General features: G+C 52.0%; 1 protein-coding gene and 2 long non-coding RNA genes across 4 annotated transcripts; all 3 read right to left on the reverse strand.

Annotated features, from left to right (window-relative positions):
* Positions 1-1,522: 1,522 nt before the first annotated feature.
* Positions 1,523-4,187, reverse strand: LOC122164576. Of its 2 annotated transcripts, XR_006170257.1 has the most exons (3): positions 2,677-4,187; positions 2,466-2,549; positions 1,523-2,057 (listed from the first exon to the last, which is right to left on the reverse strand). It is a non-coding gene; the product is annotated as an uncharacterized LOC122164576 (long non-coding RNA). The 2 variants fall into 2 exon arrangements; XR_006170256.1 differs by having other exon boundaries at positions 2,466-4,187.
* A 2,319-nt stretch (positions 4,188-6,506) lies between these two features.
* Positions 6,507-12,072, reverse strand: LOC122164575. The gene is made up of 6 exons (XR_006170255.1): positions 11,250-12,072; positions 9,722-9,817; positions 9,553-9,596; positions 7,921-9,469; positions 7,000-7,276; positions 6,507-6,839 (listed from the first exon to the last, which is right to left on the reverse strand). It is a non-coding gene; the product is annotated as an uncharacterized LOC122164575 (long non-coding RNA).
* A 3,929-nt stretch (positions 12,073-16,001) lies between these two features.
* GRXCR2 (glutaredoxin and cysteine rich domain containing 2) lies at positions 16,002-18,748 on the reverse strand. Its single transcript, XM_042826660.1, has 3 exons — positions 18,479-18,748; positions 16,852-17,067; positions 16,002-16,181 (listed from the first exon to the last, which is right to left on the reverse strand). Exons 1-3 carry the CDS (start codon positions 18,746-18,748, stop codon positions 16,002-16,004), a joined length of 666 nt encoding a protein of 221 aa, XP_042682594.1.
* Positions 18,749-24,371: the final 5,623 nt, after the last annotated feature.

Here is a 24,371-nt window from a genome sequence, read left to right on the forward strand (position 1 = left end):
TTGCAATTAAATATCTACAGCAGAAACCTGTTCCTGGTGAAAGTATTTTCCTCCGCCAACTGTTCAATTTCCCCATGTAATAAAATGTGTCATCTTTCTGGATACGCCGGGCTGTGCATATGTCACAGCACGGAAGGGTTGGAAAATTTGGTGGCTTTCTGCAGCACTCACACAGCCTCCCACAGGCCACAGCCAGCAGCCCCAGTGCAGTACGTGGGCACCTGTGTGTGGCTGCAGCAAACAGGGCTGAACACAGGGCCTCGGCCATGGAAAGAGGCAGGAGGCAGCTGGCAAGGATGGAGGCAGAACATTTTTCTTCTGTGTTTCTTTCCATACTTGTTCCATTCATGGTCAGGCAGCCCATCGCCTTCCCCGGTGAGCTGCAAGTTCTTGTGCCCCATCTCTGCTCAGCTCAGCTGCACAGAGCTCGTGGGGCTCCTGACGTGAGTGCCGATGAACACAGCACTGTGGGACCACCTCACCACCCCACAGAGTTAATGCTCCCTGAGGTTCTCAGAAAGGAGCCGTGCCAGGCTCACCGAGCACAGCAGAACCTCAGAATACAGCAGATGGCACGTGAGAAACTGGACAGACACAGCGGGGTCAGCAGTATTCTGTAAACGGAGAACTGAACTCCAGCTGCCACTCAGCACACAGCACCCATCCTCCAGTGATCAGAGCTGGTGTCAGAGAAGGTGACTTTCTGATGGAAATGTTCACAGATCAGCTGTAATACAGTAATTAAGGGAATCAAATACTGATTTTCTCAACTTCTGAGCTCATCATGTCTGCTCTGTGCCCACCATTCCCTGCACACGGCTTCAGCGAGTGCAGCATTTGGCCACAGTGAGGTCTGGAAGGACCCCCAGGCTCAGGAGCCACTGCTCCCAGGGAAGGCACAGGTGGGAACTCCTGGGGACAGACAGGATGCTGGTGGGTCACTGTGGCCACACACAGCTCCTGCTTCCAGGCTGGAGGGAGAACACAACTGCTTACTGTGCTCATCCCAAAAGCCAGAGCAGTGCAGGAATAAAGCTATTAGTCCTAAAATCATACAAGCATTTGGAATAGAAGTCATTTGATGGCTTCTTTGGGTGTTCAAAGCAGTAACTGAAGAAGAATCAACATGTTAATGAACGTTTTTCGCCTTGGCCATTACATTTCATAAATATTTGTTGTTTGGCACTCAGACTCCAAACTCACAGCAGTCAGATAACACCAACCATGCAGCACTCCAGGCAGTTCTGTTCCTGGCTCATTGGGATGGTTTACACCACAGCTCTCCCACCCCCAGCGCAGTGCAGCAGCTGCAGGGAAGCACCAGAGCGGGTCTGTGCTCCTCTGAGCTTCGCCCCAAAGGTTTGAAATGATACCATAGTGTTACACGTGTCACAGCAGGAGGACACGCAAAGGAGATGCTCTGTGTTGGGCACTCCTGCACCCTGCTGATCCCCCACAGCCTTCTGCCTCTGCTCAGACACAACAAGAGAAACGTTTCCTGAAAGAATTCAGATGCACGCAATTTAAAACTTGTCCCGAGGCACATCTTTACAGTTGGGTATAATTACACTGGCGGGAGCACGGTAACCAAACACCACCATCAGGGCTGTAATAATGAGCAGTGCTGACACAGGCAGGAAGCGGCAGCCCCACTGCGCTGCTGAGGTCGAGCTTTGTTTTGGGGCAGTGAAGTCCATCTCAGAGCAGTGCATGGGCTGTGCTTGTGCCTCCGGGAAAGACAGCAATGGGCTGGAGAGGCTCAGGGCTCCTCATGGCAGCGAGGGCTGTTTGTGCAGCAGGGCTCCGCGTTCCCTGATCGAATGCGGTCCCTAGGGATGGTGCACCAAATTCACAAGGAGATGCCATTCCCAAGCTTACATTTTTTCTCTGTGATTTCACAATTCCAGTCTACAGTCTTCTCCTTTTTCCCCCACCTCCACACATGCAATTCTCTCCCCTCAGTAAAATGGTACCAATGAAGATCAGATAACAGCCATGGTGTCGCGATGGCAATGAAGATATTCTGTTCCCAGGAAACAATGCAGGTTCTTTTTCTCCTGCAAAGCAGAAAACAGAGGCTTATAATAACGTTTATTAGGAGGTAACCGACAGCCGTTTGCTCTTGTTCTGAAAGTACTCAGAGCTGAGCAAACCTTCCCTCTATGGGCAGACCCTGAAGATGCTGTTTTCCAGCAGGAAACCTTCAGATAGAAACAACTTCTTTCTTAAGATTACCACACCGTGATGTATTAAGTGAGAGAACAAAAGACAGGACACAGAAGTTGACGCACTGCCCAGAAACTCAGAGATATTATTAAGCTTAACGTTGCAGCAGATAGTTATTTTTCTTGAAAGCATCCCGTTTTTATGGAGCTATTTCTAAAGGACAACAAGCTGTGTTATTTGTACAACTGCAAAAAGCACAACGTGCAACGGGCATCACAGATCTGAGCAGTTTTCCTCACCTGTAGAAGGATGCTGCATTTACAACAGCTCACAGGCCGTCAACAACGCTGCTCCAGAAAAAGCCTCTCCATCATGTTAATACCCTGAACAAAAGCACAGATAAATGGCAACTTTACACACAGCTTCAGTACCTCTCACATCAGAAAGAGGAGCCCCGCGGTACACAGTAACACCCTAAAGAAAAAAAACATTTTTTGATCCCATATTTACTCTCTGCAGGTTCCCTGCTGCCTGCATGGCACCAAACACCACTGACTTCTCAGAGAGGAACCAGAGAGGACAAAGGACTCTTTGCAGCTCCCACACTGTTCCAAGGTGCTGTGATCCCGCAGCAAATCAGTTATGTCACACACTGTGTTCCAGTTCTGCCCCTGCTCCTTGCTTCTCAATGCACTCCTCCTTAGAAGGGAAACGCCATCGCTTGTATTCTTTGCAAGTGGTTGGGTCTGCAATGATTGAAGTTCTACACATCAGTAGCTCTATAATGTAAGAAAACAATACTGAACAAAGTCAGACACCATCAGAGGACCACAGGATGAGCGTTTCATCTCAAGAACGGATCTGTGAAGGGAAAAGGAACCGTGAGACAATAAACTGTTAGTAAAGCACCATTTGGGTTGTTGGTTTGTTGGGGTGCAGGGCAGTTCAGCCCCAGGTGCTTCCCACCACCTCCATTTGGATGCACTGAGCTGCTTCCCTCAGGATGGGAAGCTTTGCTGTTTTGTTTGTTAAGTGCTCTTCCGTGCCAGGGCTGGACGTGGTGTTTTGCAGCAAGGCTCTCCTCAGTTTTGATTTGGATTCAAGTGCAAGCTTCAGTAGTGCAAAACAAGCAGCTCTGCATTTGTTGTACAAGCAGAAGAAAGAAAACACGGTCACTGTGTAGAAGAAAACCTAAAGCTTCCCTCCTCTCCCACACCTTCGCCCTGCACGCTGAATAGCACCATTTGCCAGCTCTGCTGCTCCACTTTGCTCCGATATTGCGGACATAAGGTTATCCGCAACGGAGATGGGCGAAGGCTTAACCCGGGCTGTTCTCTGCTGCAGCAAAAGAAAAAGAAGGTCTCAGCCGGAGCCATTCAGAGAAAAAAGAAAACCACAAAACCAAGAAAAAAGACAATTAGCTTTAACAAATAGGTCAGGAAAGCTTCCTTTCACATGTCCATAACAAATGAACGGGGTATTTTCTATCTACAGCAAACAGTCCATCTCTCACAGCTTCTCCTCGAAGACAACGAGCTGACTGCCTCGGCCCATCCATCTCAAGGAGAGGTGCCACACTTAGCAGAATAAAGCACTAATTGACATAAGCGAGGACGCTGAGGCTCATCCCAGGGGACTTGAAAATGTTGTTTATTGAATCAATTATGTTCACAGTGTGACAGCTGCTTTTTCTTTTATTTCTCCACAAAGCACTGCAGACTTTTAGGCAGAAAAGTGTTGAGGAAGAAAAGGGGAAGGAGAGGGGAATCCATGTAATGAATAAAAATCTAAATGGGCAGATACGAGTTGTTACCTGGTATCTTTCCAGCAAGCAATGACTAAATCAAAGCCTAATCAATATATTCCTTTCAACTAAAGTTCAAACACTTAAAGCTCAGCCCCAGGAGATCAGGGTTAAAGGAGCCAAATCTGCATTACTTAGAGCACAATGATGCACTCGAAATGCAGAGCAAACTTTGCCTACTTATTACACACTGCACCTCTGTGGCTTCAGCTTAAAAGCTGCTCCATCCCAGAGGTGCTGTGCCTTGTGCCAGGAGCTGCCCTGCCCCGGGCATCCCGCACACTGCTGGGCAGCGCTGGGAGCTTCCTCCACTGCAGACCTGCTGGGATCGCATTCAGTGCACACCAGAGCCCAGCTGACAGGACAGAGCACACGGCGCCTGTCGGGCACCCCACAGCTGCACGAACCCTGTAAGGTTTAAATAAAAGGTTAAGAGACACGCAGAAGCACAGTGTTTGAGTTTGATCACCTGCGTTCCCACTCCCAGCACACAGGCAGGGAAGCTGCAGGCACGGCACATCCTGCCCTGCTGCCTTTGCAGAGAGCGCACAGCTTCCACCCCTCTGGAACCGTGACAAAACATTTCAGAGTTAAGCACTGAGATTGGAGCTCGGCTCCATTTAGCAAACACCACATTACAGCCTTCCTTTACTTTCCACCCCATATACATTCAAGTCAAGGGAAAGGAATCTAAAAAAGAAACCAAGAAGTGAAAATGACTGAAATACTGCAACATTTCAGAGACAACGGATAAACCGCACATCTACGTAACAAAGATGCTCTGCTAGAATCGCTCCTTTATCACCCAGCCTTACAATCGCTCCTGCTTTGCCCTTGGAGTGCTTAACGCCAGCAGAGATCATTGCGACTTCGGAAGGCAGGGACAGATCCTTGTGAGATGGGGCACTGCAGGGCTGTTATGCATTTAAAGAAATAGAGCTGCCAGAGAATAGATTTGATGCCAGTAACAAAAAGTGACTAGAAAGATCGCTGTCTTTAACGTCCAAGAACAGTTCCACGAGCAGTTCACCTGTCCCTCTCATCCCACAACATTCAGTATTTAGCATCGCAGTACATGAGCTCAGCTGCACTCACTCATCCATCTGAAGCTCCCAGCGCTGTCTCCTGCTGCTCTCTCTGCTCCATCCCCTCAGCCCCACACCTCCTGCAGGACACAGCAGTGCTGCTGCTGGGACGTGAGGGTGAAGTCTGGGCTCTGAAAGCAGCAGCCTTACTTCTCCCAGCCAGCCAGGGCAGGTGCAAGAGAAGCAAGGGCTGTCCGATTGCACCGTTAGGAAGGATGCAAACCAGGTGCTGGAAGAAGTCAGGCAGGCACAGTGGAAGTGAGGAGAATCCTCACCAAGCTCCGTCACTCACACAAAACTTCTTTTCTACCTCTACATAATACCTGTTTGCACTGCCATTTATTACTTGTGGGCAAAATGTGTCTCTGAAATAAGCTGTGGCCAAGCCACTACAGAGACCCCATCTAACAGCTTAAAAGAAATGAAATGCATACACACAGCTGTTGCTTACAGGGAGAGCAACTCCAGAGGTAAAACTAAAGCCTGTGCATGTATTCCAGGCACACAGCTCATCTGCATTTTTCTTTTCCAGAGCTCTGCAAACACAGCCAACATTTTTAATGGATTTCTAACACAGCACTGAGCGATTCCGTGGTCGAGTTTCTCCATCTGCTCGCTGTGTGCTGCCTGCAGCCTGCAAGACAGGTTCTGTTACGTGCTGTCATTGCTTACAGTAGCAGAGATGCTCACTTTCGCTTTCTTGATGATTTTTTTTTTTTTTTTTTTAAGCAAGAAGATCGTTCAGCTTTCAGGAATAAGCAGACGAATGAACGGCCATGCTGTGGTTTGAACTCCATTCCCACCTACGGCTCCTGGGGCACAGCTCTCGTGCCAGCAGGAGAGAAGGCAGAACGCTGCAAAGCACACATTAAAATGAAAGTAAATAAGTAGAAGAAAACCTTTACAAGAATTCACCACTCAGTGCTCACAAATAATTAGAGTCACACCTGGACTGTGGACTTCAAGTACACCTGACAAACAAATTTCTCCATTAAAGAACTAAGAAAACAACCAACGGGAAGCGTGGGTTTGTTACAGTTCTGCACACATGGGTTTTGTGAACCCAGCTGTGAAAGTGCTGTGTGAAGCAGGCACAGAGAGATGCCTTCACTCATCAGAAACAAAACGAGAGCCGAGGGGGAGGCAAAAAACCCTCATCTACGCAGCAATAGAGAGACTTCTCTTGCTCATTCTGACAGCAGCTGCAATTTTTTTGTATTTTTAAAGTTGAGGCACACGATGAGCCCCAGCCCCCCCAGGTCACAGCTGCAGGACTCTGCACATCCCAGTGGCACCGCAAACTGCAGGAGGCCCTGCTGCTGCTGCCAGGCTGGCTGTGCACCGCTGCCACAAACCAAAGGCCTCCGAGCCCTGTGCGCCCCACGGCGCTGCTGCAGATGGCACCCATCCGACCCACGACCCCACTGAGAGACAGAGCTGCTGAGGTGCACAGAACTGCTGCACGAGATGGGCTGCGGCCATTGGAAATGCACTGGGCTGCCAAAACCAGCCAGCACTGCTGGAGAAAAGCGATGGGATATAAATCACGCGGGCTATTTGTGACTATTTCAGTGCAAAGGTGCTATAAAGCTGCAGATTATTATCACAGTATCAGCTCGTGCAATGAGACATTAGAAAGAAAAACTGTTCCGATGCCTGGGGGAAATCAGGAATAAGAATAAATTACGGGAATTGATACAGACACACACACCATGCTTTAAAAGGTAGTTGAAACAAAGCTATTACCATAATAAAACCAAACCCATTTTTGTTCAGCGTGTTCTCTGTAGAGAAAAGAAAAGGTCAAATATTCTTTCAGTGGTCAGAAGAGAGAAGGAACCCAGACTAAAAATACCAAATTTATTTTAAGACCGGACAATGGGATGGTTTGAAAACATTTACAGTGTAATTCCAGGAAGAATTTCAAGGAATGGGTGAACCTACCCTCTTCATGTCTTCTTCTATGATGAACTGAGGAAAAGCTCCGAGCACACAGCAAACCTGAGCAGAACTGACGCTCTGCCTTTCTGTGAGGTTACCCTACAAAACAGGAACAGAACACCAAATTCTGTGCTCAGAAAATCTTCACTGTAAACTCTCCTGTAGAAAATCATTGCCTTGAAGTCTCTGTGGCTGCAGGATGGATGTCAGCAGTGAATGTCCAGCACCAAACCCGGCTATACTGGTCAGCATTACTTATTAATTTTGCTGTTTCACCATTCTAGGAGGAAAAAAAAAAAAAAAAGGAAGGTATTGATCTCTGATTGATTCCTGGGCACACAGCTGGCAGCACTGCATCCTCACAACACTCACAAAGAGAAGTCTATTAATGAGATCCAACTACTAAATTATTGACCAGTTAAGTACAGCAAATTTGGCCTAATTGTTTTTGTGACGGGAGTTTAATTAAAGTGCCTTTAGTATAAGAAGTCTAGCAGTATCGTTCAGGTGTTGTCAGGGGAGGTTTCAAAATGAAAGCAGCAGTAGCACCCAGCATCCCAGCTGGAGCACAGGACAGCCATGCAGTGCCTGAGCAGAGCTGCTGCCCTGCAGGAACCAGCGTGCGCCAGCAGCGCCCAGAAGGGAGAACAGTGAAATTAACCAAAGCTGTGACAGCTGAGAAATATCTTCCTCAGTGCAGGTCCCCCCCAGCTCACAACCAGCAGCACGAGGATTCACAGCCTGCGCCACGTTCTGCTCAGCCTGCACACTTCCAGCAGTGCTCACACAGGGCATGGCCTCAGCACGGCCGCGTCAGCCCTCGCAGCACCGTGTGACCTGATGCACCAGCTGCCCTGCAGGAGGCTGAAGCTGTTGGCTCAGACACACTGCATGGTTTGGGACTTCTTGCTCTCCTCAACTCACAGTGCCCTGAAGAGCTGCACAGAGCTGCTGCTGAAGTCTGCTGGCAGCACTTCATGGGAGAGGAACCAAGCAGCTCCGTGCACAGGAGGTGTCCCTCTGTACTCAGTTCTCATCTCTTTCGTGGCGCTCTTCTCTCTTCAGGGGCACAATGAACAATTTCCCCACTAATCAGATCACTCGAGTCTCCTCATGGCGAGTTCTCTCATTTCTCTCCAGTGCAAGCATGTTGATATTATGCCTTATGCATAATTCCTGCCTCTATTCAGACGTGAACATCACCACAGGCATCCACGCAGCTGAAGCCAACCTGTTTCCAATCAGTGCACCTCAAATCCCCTCTCAGCTGCACAGGCTGGGGGAAGCAGCATGGCAAACATCAAGGACAGCCCCAGACCAGGGCAGCCAGAAGCAGCTGTGGGCTGCTGGAGGAGCGGGGCACAACTCTGCACCAGCAGCACCAGCACCCAACGCTGATGGGAGGAAACGTCCCCCCCCCAGAGGTGGCTGGGCTCTTGCTCTGCAGGGCTGCATGGCGGGGGGTTCCAGCAATCCAAACCAAAATGGCTCATAAACCAGGAGGAGCATATCCTCAAACAGCAGAGTCCCACTACTGGACTTCTAAAAACACCTGAATGAGAAGGACTTGAACTTTGTCAGATTTATCAAACATTCTTGTAGCAGCCACATGGGCCCTGCTGGACAGCAGTGCCACACTTCCCAGGGAACAGCACAAGGCAGAAGTAGCAACTAATTACAAGACACCGGAGCACAGTAAGAACTAATGGGGTTGACATCAGCAAGAAACGAATCATTTTTAAAGACAGTCTCATATAACATACCTGGTTATTCCACTGCTGCAGGAATTAGGAATTCCACTTTAACCCTGCCAGAAACCTGCATGAAGACATTCCTGTGCTCCTCTCTGCACAAATACAGATGCCTTACTCCCAAGCAAAGTCCCATGGCAGTTCACATCTCTGAGGCCCAGCAGGCCAAACATCAGAGAAAGAAAACTGTTTGGGAGTGGGAACGCCCCCTGCCAATGGCTGGTAAGCAGGAGCCAGCTGGTAGTTTTAACTGCTGGCCAAGCATCTGCTGGTGGGCATGAGAGCAAAGCAGATGCCCTGGCTGTGCTGGAGCGGCAGGGCAGACTTCTATGACTGCACAACAGCACATGGAAAATTAATTTCCAGCCATTCCTTGTGCTCTGGCCAGAGAGCCTAACCCAGAGCTTGAAGGCAGCAGCAGAAAGCTATGGGACAGCAATCAGCACTGCTTTACATGCAGTCAAGACGAAGCAAAGGAAATCATTACTCATCTCAAGCTCTCAAAAGGCAACAGACAACACTTCCCAGGGAGGGAGAGCACAGCAGGCACTCAGACCCTGGCCAGTTTGGGTTTTCCAAGCTCTCCTTGAAGAGGGACATTCTCATTCAGGAATGTGTGCTGTGTCCGTGTGAGATAGGTAGCGAGTTTGCATTGCCGTGTTTCTCTGCTGCATACAAAGCCAAGTTTCCTCTTCTCACAAACGGTGAAGGACGGGCAGCCACTGTAGGACACACAGGAGTGGAACACCAAGGGGCCGTGCCCTGGGTTCCCACATTTCTTACAGCCTGTAAGGGCTCCTCTCACCTCCTGTGCAGGGACTCAGGATGCCACACACAGCTCGCAGCATGCTAAAGGCCCAGTGAGAACTATTTTAATTCCCCCTGAGCTCCACTGCAGAGCGGCTTTTTGTAAGAGATGTAAAATTTCACAAAATGAGATCAACCACAATCAGGTATTAAGCTTCATGACTTACCTGAACTTCTCCAAATGATCATCTTTCTCAGGATTTCAGGAATTACAGCCCTGCATGTCACAATGCCCCTCCGGCAAATAATCCCCATGGACAAATCTGATGATGAAAGTACATTAGAAGAGTTAAAGAAGCAGATATTAGCATCTTTTAAATAAAAATGGAGACATTGGAAAACCTCACCAGCACAGCAGGCGTGCGAGCAGGAATGCTGGCAACAGATTTTTATTGCTTTGAACGCAGCCTTGTCCTCTGCTGCTCGGGGGCGGTGGGCAGGCAGGGCAGCAGCACTCACTGAAGCTTTCCCTCGTTGCTGCCCACAGCCCCATCCGTGCTCCCCAGCCCATCCCCTGGGCAAACACACTGCCATCAGATTTACAGTGCTGTCCCGCCTCATTTATTACGCACTTATTTCTGTGCTGAATTGGACCGACGACAAGAACAAAGCTATCTATTAGGAGACAAATTACAGTTATTTTGCATCTCCAAAAAATGGCCAGCTTTTAGAACCACTTTGTCTTTTAATATTTAATGACCCAAATGAAGAACAGAAACCTCAGGACTGTGCAGAACATGAGGCCAGCTGGCAGGCAGCCTGGGTTAAGGACTTGTCAGGGATAAAAGCATGTTCTCCAGCGGCACTCAGCTGGGTCTGAGAGATGAAAACTTTATGGAGCTCAGCTTTCAGAACTCAAATACATCACATCAGCGATACGAAGCATCTTCACAGAGCAGAGAACAGAAAAGCGTTCTCCAGGATGAGTGCTTTTCTGCCTTCAATAGAGCTGCCACGGCAGCACTGATGCCCTGCTCTCTGTAATCTCAGAGCACTCTCACTGACTTGCTCACAAAGAGCGCAGCCCCGGAATGAAGGGCCCTGCTAACTGTAGGACAGAAGACACCCCCAGATGTATGACAAGGAGCACCCACAAGCACTTGGGTTGAATGGGAGGCAAGTTCTTATTCCACTGCCAATAAGAATCTCATCACTGGCCCAGTATTTGAAAGAAGAGAATTATTTTCAGGGATAGTCATACGGCATTTGATCTCCACAGTGCCATAACTGCTTAACACATACCCTACAGAGGCATACTACTTTACATGCCAAATATCTCTTGCAAACTCAGCAACTGAAACACAACCCACACATTATCACCAGGCCTCATGTGACCGCTTCCAACCCCAGCAGGTTTATTTCCCATCAGTGCGGCTGGGAAACAGCAACACTTCCACTGTTTCTGCAGCCAAAAGATGCTGTAGCAATTGGACAGACCAACATGATGGCAAATGGAGTTTCACCAGAAGCATAATGATTTCACCGTGCAAGAAAGGTGCTATAAGGGAAGAAGATTGCTTACCCATATCAGAAGATTCCAGGCTCACAGGGGAAAGCTCCACCAAAGAGGGATCTCCAACCAGAGATCCTTCCTTGCTGGCAGTCAGCCCTTAAGTGAGGTCTAAGAGAGGAGCAGCCAGGCTCCATCCCTCCCTGTCACACAGGTAAATTGCTGCAGCTGTGTTGGTGACTGACCTGACCGGGTCCTTTCCCAGGTGCTCCATCAGTGGTGCAGGCCAGGACTCAGCAGTTCCCCTGCAGATGCTTATCCATGGGACTGCCTCACCAGGAGAGAAATGCACAGCGCAAACATCACAGTCTGTCATGCAGGAACAGGGAATAGCCCTGCTGCTGAGGGGATGGGGCTGCAAGGACCTTACTCCTTCTGTGGAAAGCAATCAACACTCATCAATAATGAAATATAAAATTTAAAGCATATGAGAATGTATTGAACTCAGTTCTTAAAGGTTACTGTATTGCCTATGACGATAAAAATGCCAGATTGAAGAAATACTGAGCACCAAATAATGACCAACGTTAAATAATACGAAGCTTTAGAAAAGGAAGAGAAGTTGCATTTAAGACCAAATCAATCTGGGTAATGCAGTGACAAAGTGCATTTATGGGAGCTCTAAAATTCCAACACAGCAAAACTTTGGCTTCTGCGCTGACGTTCGGCTCCAGCACAGGCTGCTCCATGCCCAGCTCTCCTGCCTTCTATTGCTGCAGATCACAGGTTGGCTTTAACAGCACAAGGCTCTCCCGTCCCGTTGCTCGCAGGCTGGAGGCTTCTCCTCCTCGTTCTGTTCTGAAATGGCAGCAGCCGCACAGCTTCATTAGCAGCACAACGTACACACAGTGATGCCCAATCGCTTGAAACAAAGAGCCATCGACATAAATCTTCCGCTAAATAGCAGGCTCTATTACCCAAGTATTTAAACAGAAATAGACTCAATTTCCCGCACAGCACAGAGAAATAAATGATATTACGAGTCTGCGAGCAGAGTGACGGCCGGGCGCCCCCGGCAGCGCCAGAACCCCGCAGGGAGCACGGCACGGCACGGCACAGCCCCGACGTGGTGCCCGCTGCCATCTCTGTCACACCGGACTGCTGCTCCTTTCCCGGCTCCTCGCGTCGTGTGGCCGAGCTCGGGCTCCTAGAGCTTGGGTTCGCACAGAGCCGAGAAGCTCCTGCCGTGCTTAACGTGGGCTCGCAGCCATCCGCGCTCCCCGGCTCTGCCCGCAGCACTGGGCCGCTCCGTTCCGTTCCGTCCCGTCCCGTCCCGTCCCGTCCGGCTCCGCTCCGCTCCCCCCGGCCCGGGCGCGGCGATGGCGGCGGCCACTGCGGATGAACGCCGCCCCCTGGCGGCCCTGGGCGGGCAGCGCCGCCTGAGTCCCGCCGACGTTCGTTCCCCCTCGGGATGCCGGAGCTGCGAGGCGAGGCGAGGCGAGGCTCCCCGCAGAGGGCTGCCCGGCCCATCCGCTGCTGAGCAGCTCCACGGAGGGCGGCTGCAGATCGGCCCGCTTACATCTGACCCCATCATTGCGAGAGGTCCCCAAACAAATTCTCGACACTGCACCACAGAGCGACCATCTTTAAGCCATCGGTACCACAGAAATGACATTTTTTTCAGAAGTTTTTTGAGCCCACTGCACGGATGCAGAGCGCCACACAGAATTGCAGAACCACTAAGGCTAGAAAAGACCCCTCGGATCACCAAGCACGACCCCAACCCACCCCCAGCACACACACTAACCATGTCCCCAAGTGCCACAGCTCCAGGCTCTCACACACCTCCCCTGTGCTCCAGCACCAGAAGTGGCTGCTCAGGACAGAGCCCCGCACCAGACCGCCCCGCGGTGCCCGAGCACAGCCACGTTCCGCTGCATCCCATCCTCCACCAGCAAAAACAGACAATTAAAATCGGTAATTTCTGTTCTCATTCGCTCTTCCTGCACATGTATCGATTGCTTTCCACAAGAAACAACAAACAGAATTGATTCCATTACTCATTATGCTGAATCCAGGGAATTAAGACCCCTCATGCCTCTCCTAATGGGAATGTGTGCCATCATTTATCAGAAGCAGCAGTTTTCATCCGCAGCGATGTTTCTTAGAAGTTACTTGGGGGAAATAGCAGGCCTTTTACAGCAGCGCTCTGTTCAGCAGCAGAAAGAAATCACTGCAGGTTACACGTAATGATTTGTATAAAAATGAAATATTTCGAAGCAGAGAAGGGCTGGTTTTACAGCAAAATCAAATGGAGCCCACATAAATCAAACTGACAGCTTCAAAGACTTGCAAAATATAATAGCATTTAAATGCATAAATATCCCAGTTCTTTCTTTTTCAACTCCAAGGAAATGAAGTGGTGACACTGCAAAATCAGCTGAACCTCTCCAGGTTCCTTCACGTTGTGACTGTGCTGCAGAGGTGGTGGTTGGGAATAAAAGGGAATTTAAAACAATACTCCAGCAGCAGAGGCGCAAACGCTGCGGTGCAGGCAGTGCGAGGGGTGCGAGTGGGCAGGAGGGGATGGACGCAGCCCCACGAACTGCCTGTGTGACTTTGTGCTCTGAGAACAGCTGCGCCTCCCTGCAGCACTCCGTGCTTCCACCCACAGAACCCCGGCAGGAAGAACAAGAGCAGGAGAGCTGCAATCAGCTTTAACTGTGGCGTTCTGAGCAACTGTGGCAATCCTCTCTTCAGTCATGCAGAGCTCCTGCTTAAAAGCAAGTGATGCACTTTGCTGGCACATGGAAATGAGGATTATTTTAACCTTTCTGCTCTGCGCCTCTGGCTGTCATAATTAGCCTCACTACTCACCTCCAACTGCCCTTCTTCGGTCCTATAGAAATTTAACACTGAATACGATTTCTGTTTGCGTTTCTATTCCGGCTCATGCGTTCCACAATGAAATAAAGCAGCCCTGCTGCTCCCCGACCTCCAGCTGCCGAGCAGCCAGGAGACTCGGCAAAGGGCAGCCCCTGCCGTCCCTCCCAAGTTGGCTCAAAGGTTTCCAGCTCTGTTTCAGAGCACATCCACAGGCAGCCATAGCGTGGCAGTGTAAGCCGGGCTGTCAGCGGGTGCGAGGCCCGAGCGGGGAGCCACGGCCCAGGACTCCCACAGCAGGACAAAGGCCATGGAGTTTGCTTTTTTTTTTTTTTTTTTTTGGAAAGAGAGAAAGAGAGAGAGAGAAAGAAAACCTTAAATGTATCTTTGCCACAGCCCTGTTGTAGGGAAATAAAAGAGCAGCTGTAAATGGTTAAGAGAAGCAGACTATCAATAAAAGATTCCAGACTAAGCACGTGTACCAAAGTTCTGGCATTTCAGCCCATGAGGAAATTCGGATTTTGCCCGGGTAGGGCGTTCACACAGAGGACATCCCGGTTCCCGTCAGGGGCCGCAACGGCGCCGCAGGGACCCTTAGCGTGGAGTTGGGCTCGGCGTCCGACCAGCAGCCCCACATCACCGCCTCTATGTGCCACCCACAGCCCGGCCGTACGGCTGCCGAGAGCAGCGCAATCACCGAGCAGGCAGCGGTGACCTCAGCGACGAGTGCTTGCATCAGCTCTGCCGTAGACATTGAAGGATCAGGCAGCAGCTCCGCCCGCTGCTTTGTTCTCACCGCAGAGCTTTGATGCCGGCCCGCAGGGATCAAACGGCCGCTGCGGGGCTGAGCGCCCCGGTCGCTCTCGGAGCAGCGAGGATTCCTCTGCCCTCACCAAGAGCCGAAGGGCTGCGGTTATTCACACTGCAGATCCCAACGCGATAAATGGAGCGGAACGAATATCAGCTGCATTTTTGTGCGCTTTGTTTGAAAATTGAAACATTCGTCCCCGCTCAGAAAATCCAGCGGCCCATCAGTGGAAGTCCGAGGGCTGAGAGGGCTTCCAACCATTGAAACAGCTTGGAGAAACCTCGCAACCATCAGCAAACAGAAAGCTGGCAGCGAGCCGGGCCTGCAGCCTCAGCGCGGCGCAGGTGGGCAGCGCTGAGCTCATCGGTCTCACCGGTACGGCGCAAGCGAACGCAGCCTCGGCTTTGCTCATGAATATGCGGCGCCATGATTTAAGGCTTCGGGGAGAAAAAAAAACACACAGCGTGTTTCCCCCATTTGCTTCCAGCTCCCGAATCCCGCGCATTCTGCACCACCAGGGGCAGCCTGCAAAGAGCTCAGCATCACTGCTCCACCTTAACTAATTAGAGTTTACCTTCTGCAGATTACATCATGGGATTAATATTGGGCAACTGGAGTCCTGCTCGCTGCCAGCCCGATCCAGAAAAAGTGCTGAGCAGTGGAGAGGGGAATTTCAGTTCAGCACTTCCTCCTAAGCAGGCTAAGAGCTTATTCGTTTCTAGTTGAATAATAAATTACTGTAAGTTTCTATGGCTCCTGATTTGGTAAAAGTTTTTAGTTTCCCCCCATAAGCCAAACCTTAAAACAATCGTTGTGTCCATTAAAACAGACGTAAGAATCAGCAAAATCTTCAGGAAAAGTTCGTGACACCACGAGTTCAGAGGTAATTACAGAAGATGGTCTGATGTTAACGTGCTCGGCAAATTAAAGCCCAGGGGAGGCACCGCTCTGTGCTGCCGTGGCGCAGACCCACACCCAGCTGTGCCCATGCTGCTGCCTGCTGCTGCCATAGCAGTGCTGCAGGCACTGCCCACGCTGGGCTCCCGGTGCCAGGTGCAGTCCTGCAGGTCTCAGCCCCCACGTGCAGATCACATCACATGGCTGTGCATTCGCAGGACGGGGCTCCGATTGAGCAAATGTGTGCAACAGGCAAGAGGAACAGCGTGGAGCAGAGGCGCTGTGTTTGTATTTATGGCCATCTCCCGAATCGTACTGCTCCCATCTTTAAAAAGTCCCCATGAGAGCAGAGCTGCTCGAGGTGAAATAATGCAAAGCTCCCTGCAGCCCCGGGTGCAGCGCAGCTCCGTCACGCAGCGCAGACCTGGCAGGGCTGCACACCACTCTCGTTGCAGGCTGGGCAGCGCAGAGCCCTGTAGGACTCCTTGAATCTGTTTGCCAGCATTGAAAACTTGCTGCCATGGCACAGCGAGCAAGGAGCACAGCCTGATCCTTTACACTGGGAGCAGGTGCGCTCAGCACCTCTTTCCTGCAACAGAAAGGTCATGAAAAATGCTGTTACTCAGCATCAGACATGAAAGTCAGTAAATACCTGGGCTGCTTTCAGCTTCTGCAGGATCCTCCTGTGAGCGAGCCTTGAGCGAGGCTCCAAGCAGAGCATCCCAGCACCCTGCACTGCACACAGCAGGGTGGTTTGGGGCTGGCAAAGCTGCAGTGTATTTGTATTTACCCTGCATGACAGCATTTGTCTTGTGGGATCAAATTGTGGCCGGATTAATTGGGGTTCTGACCAACAAAGTCTAACCCGTGAGAACATAAGTGGAAGGCACGATCTCGTTTCAGCTGATATTAAAATTTTAGCCTGGGGAAGTCTCAGCCACACAGCAGCTGTGTTTGGCCTCATCAGGGTGTAGAAACTCAGTCTGCTGTCAGTGATGGAGGACGGAGCTCCGCCACACTGCTGAATGTCAGTGACCTCCAAAGGAGAACCAAGCAGGAGGCACGAGGGCACTGGAAGCAGAACAACAGCTGAGGGTGCTGGCTGTGCTGCTCAGTCACATCCAAGTGAGAGGAACAAAGCGATGCTCCTAACCCAAATTTAGCTGAAGTGACAGATACTGACAGAGATGGGGACGGACGGGAGCACTGAATGGTTTGCCCAGAACCAGGAAACAAAAACACTTCCCGTTTTCTCTTACCTGCACGTACTGGCTGCAGACAGCCTTCTTTTCCACATCCTTTTTATGCCCAGCACCAATTCTTTCTCTCCTCTCCCTGTACACAAAGGCCCAGTCGCTCACCCCCTCTGTCTGGATGATCCTTCTCATGAGCTCTCTCTGGTCCATTGGCGCACGGATGATTTTCAGGTTGTTGGTGTAGATGATGATCTGACCAAAGTCGATAACTGGGGAAGCCTGCGAGAGGATCTTATCAGTTTCCACCTGTATAATATATGCTCTGCAAACACGTTTTGGATGGGGAAAGCTTCCCAGGATGGAAATTCTCATTTCAACCCAGAAGAAATGAAAAATGCACAATGCTCAGAGCAGCAGAGCCAGCATATGCCAAAAAGCCTCCGCACTGGGGACTGAGCCACGTCTCTTTGAAGGCTGAGCAGTTTGGAGGGGATTTCCAGAGCTTGGCCTGGAAGAAGCTGTTCAGATGATGGTTACCTATTAGGCAGCATTTGGTGGGGTTTCCAGACCTAAATGAAAACTTTTCTTCGTAATTTGCTAATGCTGACCAAGTGGTCAGATGGGGTGAAACAATCTCGTTACCCAGTGCTAAACTGTGTTCCTAACAGCCAGCCTAAACAGCCATCCATGGGGACCCTTGCATTTATATTCTTTTCTAATGGTTTTAAAACCAGCTTTGTTCCAGTCACAGACATTTGAAAGCATCACTTTGCTTTCCCGATCTTTCTTTCCCTCACCTTTCCCAGGTATCACATGGCAGTTACCACATCCTATTGCTTTACCTACTCTTCACATTTCGCCCTGTGTAAGTATCCACGGCGAGAAGAGGTGCTCTGCTAACAAAAGGCCGTGCTGGCAGCTGGGCATCACTGCCCCAGAACAGAACCACAGGGGCTGTGAGCACCCGCCCTGCCCACAGCACCAGGCATGGAGTGCCCGTATCTGCACAGCTGCGTCCCTGCACCGGGTGCACACTGACACAGAGCAGGACCGGTGCTGGGCAGCGAGGTTACTGCAAGTACCAACGGTTAGGGAGCCTGGAGAATGGAGGTGAGCGTTACCCAGGAATGCAGAACCAATTAACAGCATAGATAGGATCACATCAGCGCTCTGTCTGGGGCAGGAGAGATTCACAGTGGTTTGATATTTTCGGTTAAACCAGATGCCCAGGGTATTACCTCGGTACAATCCAAGTATCAGCAAGTCAGGGCTCCTAAGGCAAACCTGAGGCTTGATTTAGCACCACTAATTAGCAGGGGGCTTGCTCCGAGACACAGTGTCACGGGCACAGCCCTTCTGCCAGCACAAGTCATGCAGCTCTAATGCTTGAAATGCAGCTAATTGAGATAATATCCACCTTACGTTTGGATGCGTCGGGGTTATTCTGTACAGATACTGGGATACAGGGAGACGTTTCATCTCACTCTACAGAACAGACAGATGCAAATCAATGTGGTGAGGACCGAGGATGAAGCACAGAGCAGATGCTGCTGTGCTGATGGGACAGGGCTGTACGGGCTCACGCAGCTAACAAAGCTGGCTACACCAGAACGAAGCCCCCGCCTGCGGTCCCTGGGCCCACATCTCCACCCGCCCCGCACGTCCCAGGGCCGAGACCGGCACCACTCACCCCATAGAGCCCGCTGCCGGCGGGGAGGCAGCCGGGGCCGCTCCCATCCCCCCCGCAGCCGCTGCTCTGCGGGGGTCCCGGCGCGGGGCCGTCGGGCGGCACCCCGGGCTCAAAGCTGTGCCGCAGCCGCCGGGATTGCTCCACGGCCGGCGGCTCCAACGCCTGCCCGTCCTCGTAGACCTGCTTCAGCACGCGGCCGCTGCACGCCGACGAGATTCGGAAGCGCACTTTGCGGGGCCGCTGCCCGGGGTTCTGCTGGAGCTCCTCCATGGCCGCGGCGCCGCGCTCGGCTCACTGAAAGCTCCCCAGCCTCCCCGTCGCACCATGTATAATTCAGGCTTCTCGTAGCTCCTCTCATCTTACAGCAAAACCGACACTGCTGCGTTAAATATTGATAGAAGTTCACAAAGAGAAAATACCGAGATGTGTGGCAAGTTCTGCAGAGCTCCGGCGAGTGGGAACAGGAGTGCAGAGCGAGGAGCGGAGCGAGCGGGGCCACGGGACTGAGCGGACCGCCGCGCTCCGGGCTGTGCCCTGCGGTCAGCGCTGTCCCAGTGCGCCGTCCCGCAGCCCCCCACCATTTCTGACAAGATGAAATTCACAAGGACAAGTTCACTGGAAAAGCTCTCCTCTCTCACTAATAGGAATTGTGAATAATTACTCTCCCGTTCCGGCTCTGAAACCCTGAGAGTACAAAGCTCCGTTTCGTTTTAATCCAAACGCGTTTCTCTGCAGGGCGGTGGAGATCCAATTAAGATTTCATCCCCTTTTGCTTTCAGCCTCTATCGCCAGTTCCTGCAGGCTCTGGGCTCCGGCCCCGCTCTGCAGCAGAGCTCCCTCCAGGGGCAGACGGGGCTGTGGGGCAGCAGGAGCAGCCCTGGGGGGCCGCAGTCCCCAGATCTCCCCCAGCCCTGTTGGGCCCCTCCCGACCAGGGCTCGCCTTTCCTCTTGCAGGGAAAGGAGGGGTGTATTTAGTACAAAATGCATCAGTGGAGCAGCTGCTGGCAGCTCTCAGAGATCCCGACACCTGTTTACACCAAGCACTCACAGCAGGTGAAGGCTCTCCCTTTCAAGCTTCAGCATTTCAGCACATTTCTGCTGCTGAAGGAAGCTGCATTGACTGGAACCTGAGCGGAGCATCCTGTCTTCATCCTGCTGATCATTCACAACCAGAGCTTTATAGCTAAACATTCTCAACACACCCATTTATTATTAATTAGGAGTTGGCCATGTAGCACCAGGGGGTTCAGAAGGCCTCTATGGCCCTCCCTATGGTGCCACAAGCTGTGGGCATGCAGCAACGTGCCACATGAGTGCAGCCAGGCACACCTCTGCATTCTCCAGCACCATGCAGTGCCTGTGCCACCGCCTGCTCCACCCCAACATGACTAGCTCACGTGGTGGAGCACTGATCTGCATCCATCAGGCTGTGCTCTCTGTGTACCTGGGAGCCCCATCCACCCCTTTCCCTGACTCGCCCTGTGCCAAGCAAGCCCTGCTGTTCAAAGGCACACAGCAGTCCTAATTGCCACGAACCACACTTTATAAGATACCTTAATTGGAGTTCATTTTCTTTTGATTAAGAGAACAATCAAACAGGAAACAAAGTTGAAAGCAGCAATGGCAGCAGCACTGCACATCCACACCAGCAGCTGAGCGGCTCCCATGTTACACACAGCTCAGTGCCACAGACCCACAGCAGGCCCAGAACTCCCATAGAATTCCTTCTGGGAGCCCTGCAGCCACCAGCACAGTGCGGGCCGTGCCAAGCCCTGCTCACAGCACCGCGCTGGGCCCCATCCTGCTGAAGGCACAGCGGTGATGCTGCACACAACAGAGGTCACCAAGCTCCACAATCTGCATTATCACAGGGTTATCCCTTTAGCCTTTGGTCCACTGGATTTAGCAGCGTGTCCTCCCAGCACACAGCCAGCCTGCACCCCCTCTGCACACTAGGAAGCACCAAATGCTGTTGGAAGCATTCCGAAGGTTTGCAGAACAAAGGCAGACAGCCTTGCCCTAAGGAGCGTAACATGTTGCTTTATGTCTATTGCAACAACACAGGATACGTACAAACGAGGACAGATAGAGAAGTGGTGGTGAACTGCACTGCAGCTCTTTGAAGACATGTTTCCACCTGCACATTTTGCTGAGAAATGTTTTGTTGCTCTTTGCTCATTTTCGCTTCCTTGGAGCGCTGCGGCGCTCCTCCTGACAAAGCAGCAGCAGCAGCAGGAAGGGATGCAGGCAGCTACTCACAAAGGGATGTGCAGGGGCTTCAGCTGGGCTGCATCCCACGCATCATCGCTGCATTGCTGGGAGTGGCAGGCAGGAAGGCAGCTGCAGCCATTGTCTAATGGAGTCGGAGGGGGCTCTGTGTGCTGAAGAGAGCAGGAAGTGAAAGCAGGAGAGAAAGATACCTCGCGGGGTCACAAGTGGGCATCCTTGCTGCTGGCATAAGAAAAACTTAATTTTTGTATAAACACTGGGAAAAATCTCACCAGCACTCAGACACCCCTGGATGCACAAAGAGGAAGGTTGTGAGACCTAATGGGGGAGAAGGTAGCGGCATGACCACAGTAAATATGGTGGTGAATGAGGAAATATCAGCATGCCACATTAACCGTAACTGCCTGTGAGCAAGAGGAGGAAGCTGGCCTCCCTGTGCTGCTCCACAGGTTCCCACAGCAGGGGCAGCCCAGCCCCCACCCCCTCTTCCCCTCAGCCTGCACAGCGCTGTCACTGCTGGGCTGCTCTCCACAGTTCCGTGCTGCAGGGACCCACAGCACCACGACAGCTTCGTTCCTGCACAGCACAGTGACAGGCACACCCTGTGCTACCAAAGGGGCCCTTGCCAGCAGCACGGCAGCAGCTGCCCCTGCCCTGAGCCCCATCCCATTGCCACACGCAGCATTTCCATGCACTGCTGAGCAGACTCAGCACAGCTCTCCAACAGCAGCTGCACACTGAGCTGCCAGCTGTAGGGACCCAGCCATGCAGGTATCTGCCACCACTCACTGTCACACAGTGGGGGACTGCCCCATCCTTCTCCTTGCCCCACAGAAAAGATACCCTCATCACTTTGATCTCATAAAGCAAAGAAAAACCTTTTCCTTTCTGCATGTGCTCACTGTCAGCAAATCTCCACAGCTGAGCTGCATGAGGAGCAGCCTGCAAGCAGCCAACATGCTGCAGAGATGTAGCAGCACCCCTGGGCAGGATAGGCACCATGCCCACTGACTGGGACTCCTCAGGGAATGGTGGGACAGCAGGAAGCTGCTGCTAAATTGCAGTGCCCTGTGCAGGTGCCCCATGCCTGATATAACCCATCTGCTGCCATCCTGCTGGGCAGGAGCACCTGGGAACATGGGGGGACAGCAACAGCACTGCTCCTGGCAGCTGTGTTTAATGAGGTAACTGAATCCTGACATTGTCTGTTGTCAGCCCTGCATGAGGAACAGCTGAGCAGCACTCAAGGCAACATTCAGAGGCCTTTTGGGCTGGTGCTCGGGTCCATTGCTTCTTGAAAGCTTTTATTTCTTCTCATCTTAAAAACTGAAAATCACCCCCTGCAGACTCAGCCCTTATAGGGTAGGTAGCAGGCAGCAGGCATAGTGCTCCCAGTTTTGTACCCCTTTGCTGCACTGTGGGCACAAACAACAGCGCTACACGGACGCGGTGCTGCAGGGATGGAGCTCCATCAGCAGCTCCTTGGGCTCCCCACCTTCCCCTCCCCAAGAGCAACTCCAGTCCCAGACCAAAAAGCCATCACCACGCTGCCTCTGTCTGCATGCCTGGCTCCGCATTCCCACTTGGCTCCATGTTCCCACCCAGCTCCGTGCCCCCACACAGCTCCATCCCCCCTGCAGCCGCCCAGCACAGGGCACACACAGCAGTGTGAGTGGCATCGGAGCGGTGCGTGGGGACGTGGCCGCTGCGGTTCCCCATCCCTGAGCAGGGCTGGGGGGCCGCTCGCCCTCCCACGGGCGCTGAGCCATGCGCTGTGCCTGGGCCGTGGGTGGCAGGAGGACAAGCTGTTAGCATGAGAGCTATAATTTGCAGCTGCTCGCAAGTGGCACCCCCTCTCCCTGCCCTCCAGGATCTAAAAACAGCACGAAGGGTCCCTCATTTCCTGGAGGAGGAGGCATGTGGCACCCACCCGTGCTGTATATAGCGACAGCAGCTTTTTATAAACCCCACAAGGCGCTGCAGCCCATGCCCTGCTGCCCAGCTGCCCGCACACACTGTGACCCTGCACACTGCTGTGGCCCCACTGAGTGCAGCCCGGAGCTGACCTGGGCTTCTGTAGTTACTGTCTCATAGTCACAAGAACTCCAAATGCTCAGCAGATACAATATGTGAAATTCAAAGCTGATGGAAGGAAATGCTGTTTCCACACTTCTCCTCCACAGTGGCTGACCTGACCAGGCAGGGCTGCTGCTGGCAGGGACTGCGGGGATGAGCTGGAACTGCAGCCCCTGCAGATGGGCACACAGCCCCTCAGTGCTGCTCCTCTGGAATGTCCCTTGCAGGTTCCCAGCACTGCGTGATTCCCTGCCAGCACTGGGGCTGTGCACTGCCGCACAGGTTCAGAGCAATGGAGCCCCAGAGGAGCAGCACACGGCTTCATCCAGCCCAGAGCTAATTACAGCATCAGCATCAAGCACAGACTTCCTTAATGAAAGGGAAGGACCAGCAGCTTCGCAGCTCTGCCTTTGTGCTTTAACCCCAGTTACGAGGCAAATGATAGAGCTCTGTGGGACGGTCTGAATGCTGAGAAGCAGGAAAGCTGCACAGCCCAGCCCCAGACTGGGCACTGGTCTGCTGACTGGCCTCATCCTTGAGCTCCTCCATGCAAAGTGGGGGGGTGACACGCAGCCCAAGGGGCGTTCCGCAGCTGAATTAGTATTTGGAAAGCACTTTGAAGATTTAAGGAGTTGTGTAACGCTAAGTGTTGGAATCATCCATTTTTTATATTGCAGCAAAGCCTAGCGACTGCAATCAGGATCAGAGCCTCTCTGTGCCAGGCAGGGCAGCTGGAAACTCCTGGGCAGGAGAGCGGCCACCCCTGTCTGAAGGGCTCGTGGTGCACAGCAGGCAGGGAGCTGCGTGGACGCTGCTGGGGGCAAAGAAAGAGCTGCCCCAATCTGCAGCGCATGGCAGCGCTCTCAGGCGATTGCCAGCACTATGCCTGCCTTCAACAGACTTGTTTTGCACAGGATAAAGAGCAGCCCTCGGAGAGCCCCCAGACACTGGAGCTGGTTCCTGGCACCTGGCACCCTGCTTCTGCCCTGGCCTTGAAAGCCAGCACAGATAGAACCCAGTGGGAGGGCAGCTGGGACTGGCTGGGATGTGGTCAGGATGCAGCTGGGATGTGCCTGGGATGCGTCTGGGGCCAGCTGGGATGCAGGGCAGCAGTGATTCACCCGCGCCTGTGCAGCGCCCACAGATTTCCATGGAAATCCACCATGGGCAGGAGAAACGTGTGGTGAGGTGTGCAGGCTTCTCGTAGGAGCTTTCAGTCCCACCCATTGACCACAACTAGTTCAAATCAGGACTTGGGAAAAGTTAAAAGAATTTTTAAAGGACTCGTGAACAAATTGCATCTGAGAGCAGCGCTACCTGCGAGCACAGACTCAGCTTTCAGCTTCATCCCCACCAGCTCCCAACTGCGCCGTGTTTTGTAATTCGTTTCCAGTCAGACGAAAATACACCGCGTGCGTACGAACCACAGAGCAGAAATAGAGAAGCAAATGTAAAAAAAAACCCAACAAACACGACAAAAACCAGACTTCAAAACCTGTTCTCAATATGGCTGATGTCACACATTGCATCTTAAAGCAGCAGCCTGGCACAGGATGTTGCTCTCGACGTCATGCATTACAAAGTGTGC

Source organism: Centrocercus urophasianus, unplaced genomic scaffold (genome assembly GCF_019232065.1).
Source record: "Centrocercus urophasianus isolate 14NV4802_14NV808 unplaced genomic scaffold, USGS_Curo_1.0 seq_26, whole genome shotgun sequence".
Lineage (NCBI taxonomy): Eukaryota > Metazoa > Chordata > Aves > Galliformes > Phasianidae > Centrocercus > Centrocercus urophasianus.